The 6,313-nt window shown below is 61.0% G+C and overlaps 1 protein-coding gene across 1 annotated transcript in view; it reads left to right on the forward strand.

Moving 5' to 3' along the window:
• Positions 1-7: 7 nt before the first annotated feature.
• Positions 8-6,313, forward strand: part of CORO6 (coronin 6) — a 6,621-nt gene continuing 315 nt past the window's right edge. Inside the window, 10 exon segments of the mRNA XM_021713042.1 lie at positions 8-100; positions 1,235-1,486; positions 2,880-3,002; positions 3,441-3,570; positions 3,656-3,837; positions 4,998-5,117; positions 5,515-5,619; positions 5,713-5,858; positions 6,215-6,286; positions 6,288-6,313. The exon segment at positions 6,288-6,313 is cut by the window's right edge and continues 104 nt beyond it. Of these exon segments, the coding sequence (XP_021568717.1) occupies positions 1,289-1,486; positions 2,880-3,002; positions 3,441-3,570; positions 3,656-3,837; positions 4,998-5,117; positions 5,515-5,619; positions 5,713-5,858; positions 6,215-6,286; positions 6,288-6,313 (1,102 nt within the window). The 5' untranslated portion in view covers positions 8-100; positions 1,235-1,288.

Consider the following 6,313-nt stretch of genomic DNA (forward strand, 5'->3'; position numbering starts at 1 on the left):
CGGTTCCGGCGCCCCGACGCCTTCCTCGGCCCCCAGCGCACTCCGGCCCCCTCTGCAGAGGAGTCGCCGCGCGAGTGCCCCCGCGTCCGCTCGGGACCAGGTACTCACCACCCCCACCCCCGGCCGCCACCACAGCCAGCGGAGCGGGCGGGGTCCCTGAGGGGGCAGAGGTCTCCCCCCCTCCCCCCAGCCGCCAAATTCGGCTTCGGGCGGGGCGGACTTGGTGTCTATATTTGGCCGGCTAGCGGCCCGCGCGCCCGCAGGGCACAGACACCTTGTCTCGCAAGAACGCAGTGCCGGGGCAGGAGGCCGGAGGAGAGTGCCCGGAGGCCGTGCCTCAGGCCTGGAGGCGCAGAAGCGGCTGGGAGGGCACATGGATGCTCGGGGCTGGAGTGGGTCAGGAGCCAGCGGCTGGGGCTTTGGGAGAGCTCGGTGTGTCCCCTAGGGAAGAGAGTAGCATAGCCAAGGCCCTAGCTGGAGGAGAGGCACGTCACCCTCCCCACCCCAGTAAATCTAGCCCCAGGAGAGTTTACTAGACAGGCCCAGTCCAGGCAGGGGGCCCAGAGGAGAAGCTGGATCAAAGTATAGCAGCCAAAAAGCCAGAAGACCATGGTTAGGGCCTCTTGGAGAAGCCAGTGCTTCTCCAAAAGAAGGAGAAATCCACCTTACACTATGCCCCTGCCAACAGCATGGGAGGAAATCGATGAAAACAGTAGCAAGAAGGACTCAGGTGGGCTGACAGGAGGAACTTCTTCCTTGACAAATTTTTAGAAAAAGACCTGGACTATGCCAGAGAAGCGAGTTCAGGATCTTGGGGGCTATAGTCCTAGCCCCATAATTAGCCTTAAGCCAAGATCCAATAGGCAAGACCTCTGATTCTGGACAGGGTGCCTCTGGGAGATACAACCACTTCCCAGAAGAGATGCTTATCAAGGCTGGCAGCAGGAGGCAGCCTGGCATTGAATCTCATTCCAAAAACATTCCAACCTCCAGGAAGCTTTTAGCCCATTAGGCTCCACTTTCCCCCCAGCCTGGGTCTCTGATAGAGAAGTTGGACCCCAAATCCTAGCCCTTCACATTGAACAGCATTTTACAGTAGCAAAGAACATTCTCGTACTTTGATCACCCCGAGGAAAGCTCTCTGCTTCTAGGACCAGACTCTGTATGGATTTATACCTGACTCCTGGCCAGATAACACGTCTCACCTGCCGCCCCCCTCCACTCCTTCCCACAGTTCACAGGGGCAAGGACCAAAGGCATTTCTGGGTCTCCATCTCTGTCCCCCGCTATGAGCAGACGCGTGGTTCGGCAAAGCAAGTTCCGCCATGTGTTTGGGCAGGCAGCAAAGGCTGACCAGGCCTACGAGGACATCCGTGTGTCCAAGGTCACATGGGACAGCTCCTTCTGTGCCGTCAACCCCAAATTCCTGGCCGTTATCGTGGAGGCTGGAGGTGGAGGCGCCTTCATCGTCCTGCCTCTGGCCAAGGTGAGGGATGAGGGGAAGGAGGCAAGTGGGAAGATGCTGGCTGGGACCCTGGGGAACTCCTGGCTGCAGCCTGTGTTCTTACCTACTTCCAGTCCTCAGTCAAGAGAGCAGTCTATGTGGGTTGGCTGCTCCTTGTTCCCCAAGCCCTCAGGGACTGGTGGAGAGGCTCCCTCAATCCCCCGTGAGCGGCAGCATCATGGTGGCCTACACTCACCCCCTAGCCCGTCCACCTCTCATGTACCACCCTGTTCCCAGCAGAGACTGGGAGGGGAGTCAGGTGATGGAGATAGCTGGGATGTGTCGCCGTCTTTCCTAAGGCTGTACCCCTCATGTTCTGGGCATGGAGATCCTTCTCCCTAGCCCAGGACAACCATTTGATTAGGTCACATTCCAGAGCAGCACCTTGAGGACAGGGCCAGGCTCTGTCCAAGGAGTCCCTGGCTACCTCCCCACTCTGGTTCTTGCAGTGAGGTAGCATGAGAATGAAGGGAAGGGAGACATGATACATCAGGCGAGAGCCCTTCCTACCCTTGGGATGGAGGCCAGGCAATGACTATCACTTTTGCTGAGTAACCCCAAACCCCTTGGCCATCTCCATCCCCAGGATGACCACCCCAAGCCATGACCTTGACCTGGATTCTGGCTCCTACACTTTGTCAGGGGAGGCCCCACAAGTGGCAGGGTCAGGAAGAGGCCTGACAATAGCCGGTGACTCACCCCAGACAACGCAGACACCATCCAAGGACACCATCCCCAGGGCTCAAATTTCAGCTGGAGCCGCTGCCTCTTCCAGTATGACTGCCATGTCAGTACCTCCTGGCCACCCCTCTCCCCTACCACCTGGTCTGGACCAACGCCAGCCCCTGCAGAGGCCTCAGAGCCCCCACAAGTAGCCCATGAAGACCAAAATAGGTGGGCTCCCAGCTCCAGTTTGGGGAAAGTAGGCCCCAGTATTTCCTGCTGCCTGTGGTTCCAAGACGAAGGTGGTTCACAGGGGAGAGATCTGCCACGGGAGTAGGAAAGGGCTGCTGGGCACTGCACTGGCCTCATCCTGACCTCTTCTACCAGAGGCTTCCCATAGGCATTCCAGTTGGGGAAATGGCTCGAAAACAGCCTCCTCCAAGTATCTGGAAGAGCACTAGGCTGAAAGTGCAAGTCTTGGCTCTACCATCTTGTGTGTGTCCTTGGTTAAGTTGTCTTGCTTCTGTATCAGGTCCCCTGACATTAAATGATTTAAACTCTGTCTTCAGCAAAGAGCAGGAAGTGGACTGGAGGGGTCAGAGGTGCAAAGGGGGGCCTGCCAAGAGAAAATAGATGATAGAGAAATGAGATGTCAACAGATCTGTCTACCCCCAGGAGAGTAGCCCCACATTTCCCTCTCCAACCCCTCCAGACAGGGCGAGTGGATAAGAACTACCCTCTGGTCACTGGGCACACTGCACCTGTACTGGATATCGATTGGTGCCCACACAATGACAATGTTATCGCCAGTGCCTCAGACGACACCACCATCATGGTAGGAGCCAGGTGGATACTGCTGGACAGTTGGGTCGGGGACAAGGGAAGGCTGCCTCACCTGTGCTGGGGAAGGTGGTAAGGGAGGTGCTGGGTCCCAGGGCCCTGCCCTGTCCAGCTCCCAGGCTATTTTTAGCTGCATGCCCACCCCCTCCCAGAATGCACTGCTTAGGACTAATTATAGTCATAGCCAACTTGGTGCCTGAAGAGCTGCGGGCTGTGCTCTGAAGTCTCCCTGCTGGGGTGAATGGGGAGGTCTCTGGAGAGCTGGCAGTGCCCCCTCCTGGCTCCCAGCTGCTTCTGCCCTAGGCACGCATGACCATGACTTGCTCTGTATTTGACCCTTACCTCAAGAAAGAGAGTGTGGGGGTAGGGAAGAAACAGAGGAACTGGGCTGGCTGCTCATCACACCCACCCTATGCCTTTTCCTCCTCCCCAGGTGTGGCAGATTCCAGACTATACCCCCGTGCGCAACATTACAGAGCCTGTCATCACACTTGAGGGTCACTCTAAGCGTGTGGGCATTCTCTCCTGGCACCCTACTGCCAGGAACGTCCTGCTCAGTGCAGGTCAGGGGGTCAGGGGAGGGGTCCCCCGTAGATGGGGAGTGGCAAAGCCAGGGCCTAGATGACTGTGCCTGGCTGCTCTGGGCAGGTGGTGACAATGTGATCATCATCTGGAACGTGGGCACCGGGGAGGTGCTGCTGAGCCTGGACGATGTGCACCCCGACGTCATCCATAGCGTGTGCTGGAACAGCAATGGTAGCCTGCTCGCCACCACCTGCAAGGACAAGACCTTGCGCATCATTGACCCCCGAAAAAGCCAAGTGGTGGCGGTGAGTGCCTGGCCTAGCTACTTCCCAGCAGGCCCTGCCCAGTGACCAGCTGTCAGCACCCTGTACCCACCATCGTCCGAGCCCCTGGTCCTAGCTTTCACCAGTCCCATACTTACTAGAGATTAGTCCCCCTCCCCGGTCTCTGCAACCACAGCTCATCGCCCTAAGCCCCAGCCTGCAATTCTCTGCCCCATTCCTGCTCCCTCCTCCGCCCCCCCCCCCCCTTGCATCTCAGAAGCTCAGAGGAGGGCTCCTCGCTTTGGGATTGAGGAAGGGAGAAGCTGGAAACTCCATTCTCCCACCAGAACCTGCATGAAACCTGCTCCCGGACCCCTCTCCTCTCAGCCGGCACCCAGCGCCACCTTCCAGGGTCTGGGGCCTGCCATTGGCTCGCGGGCTGGCCCCTTCTCGCCCTTGTTGGCCCGCTGGGCGGGGGACTGGGCGAGCCTCGCGCATTGCTTATCCCAGCCGGGTTCCCTGGGAGGGCGGCGGCCCTCGCCTCACCGCCTGGATCTAGCAGGGTGCGGGAGGGCGCGAGGCGCGTGCACGTCGGCGCGGGGCAGGCGCGTCGAGCGCGGCCGGGCAGGCGCGGGCGCTCTAACCCACTAACCCCCGCGAGCAGGAGCGAGCCCGGCCTCACGAGGGCGCCCGCCCGCTGCGGGCTGTCTTCACCGCAGACGGGAAGCTGCTCAGCACCGGCTTCAGCAGGATGAGTGAGCGGCAACTCGCGCTCTGGGACCCGGTAGGCCAGGCCGCGCCGGGCGCGCTCGCTCGCTCCTTCGCTGGCTCAGCCAGGAGCGCCCTCGCGGGCCGTGGCTGACCCTCCAAAGGTCCGAGCGGAGCGGGGAGCTCCCGTTCGGGAAGAGCCTCGCTGTGAATCCAGGGAGCCAGCAGACACTCCCTGCTGGGGGAATCAACCTTTGAGCGCGCTTAAGGGTTTGGGATCTGCTGAGAGCCTCCTGCTCTCTCCGGGCCCATAGGCTCCCCAGCCCGGAGGTCCGCCCTAGCCCCCCCAAGAAGCTGAGTTCTTAGGTCTCCTTTGTCTCTGCCCTGCCCCGTCCCCCCCCCCCCTCCCAAGTCGGCAAGCTGGTTGCTCAGCCCTCCGTGCTCCCCAGGGCAGGCAGCTGGGTGATGCCCCTCCCTGTCTCCCCTCCCCCCAGGAGAGGTTTGCGGCCCACGAGGGGATGAGGCCCATGCGGGCCATCTTCACGCGCCAGGGTCATATCTTCACCACGGGCTTCACCCGCATGAGCCAGCGAGAGCTGGGCCTGTGGGACCCGGTAACGCAGCTGGAGGCTTGGGGTGTGTGCCCCGGGGACTGGCATCACGGGAGAGGGGCCAGGCGCCCCCCACCCGTAGGGGAAGCCCTCCTGGACAGGATTCAAGGCTGCTGCCACCTCTGCAGCGCTGCCATCCTCACATCCGCCCCCCTGCCCAGTTTTGCCGCGTCGCCTGAAGGAGCCTGCGCTGGCGCCCCCACCTGGTGATGCCGAGTCCTTGGGGGTGGTTTGCTGTGACTGCATGCGGCGGCGCAGGGGGTATATGCCCAGGGGAGGGGCCTGCCGTTTGGGTCACTAGAGGTTTGGGGCGCGCAGGAGCCGTAAAGGGGCTTTTGGGGGTCCCGAAGCAGCACGGGAGGGCGAGGCAGAGCTGGTCACGCCTCCTGTGCTCGGGCAGAACAACTTCGAGGAGCCAGTGGCACTGCAGGAGATGGACACAAGCAACGGGGTCCTTCTGCCCTTCTACGATCCCGACTCCAGCATCGTCTACTTGTGTGGCAAGGTGCTCGCGGTCGGGCAGGAAGAGCGGGGGCTGGCTGGCTGGAGATGTGGAGGGCCCTGCCAGGGCGTGCCTCTGAACCGGCTGGTCTTGCAGGGCGACAGCAGCATTCGGTACTTTGAGATTACGGACGAGCCACCCTTCGTGCACTACCTGAATACGTTCAGCAGCAAAGAGCCGCAGCGGGGCATGGGTTTCATGCCCAAGCGGGGGCTGGAAGTCAGCAAGTGTGAGATCGCCCGGTCAGCAGCCTTGGCCCCTCCCGAACGCCTGCCACTGTCCCGCACTCCTGTCGGGTCTTCGCCGCAGGGTCTTCCCCAGTAGGGCAGTGCTTTGGGAAATCGGGGTGGGGGTATCAAACAGGCATGTCTTGGTGCCAGCCCCTCCGCTTATTAGCCTGACATTCTCTGAAGTTGTTTTCGCATCTGTAAAACACTCCATCGGCGGTGTTTTGCCACAGAAGAGATCATGAATATGCCCAACGTGCCGTGCGCATCGCCGGCGCTCAGCGAGTGTTGGCTCCAACCCCTCGGTCCCAGACGGGAGAAAGTGAGGACGCGGGAGGCTGCGGGGGTGCTGAACTCTGGCTCCCTTGTAGGTTCTACAAGTTGCACGAAAGAAAGTGTGAACCCATCATCATGACCGTGCCTCGCAAGGTGAGGGGCTGGGTGGGGCCCCGAGGCGGAAGGGGGCGCGG

Source organism: Carlito syrichta, unplaced genomic scaffold (assembly GCF_000164805.1).
Source record: "Carlito syrichta isolate Samal-C Ts95f unplaced genomic scaffold, Tarsius_syrichta-2.0.1 Scaffold304000, whole genome shotgun sequence".
Taxonomy (NCBI): domain Eukaryota; kingdom Metazoa; phylum Chordata; class Mammalia; order Primates; family Tarsiidae; genus Carlito; species Carlito syrichta.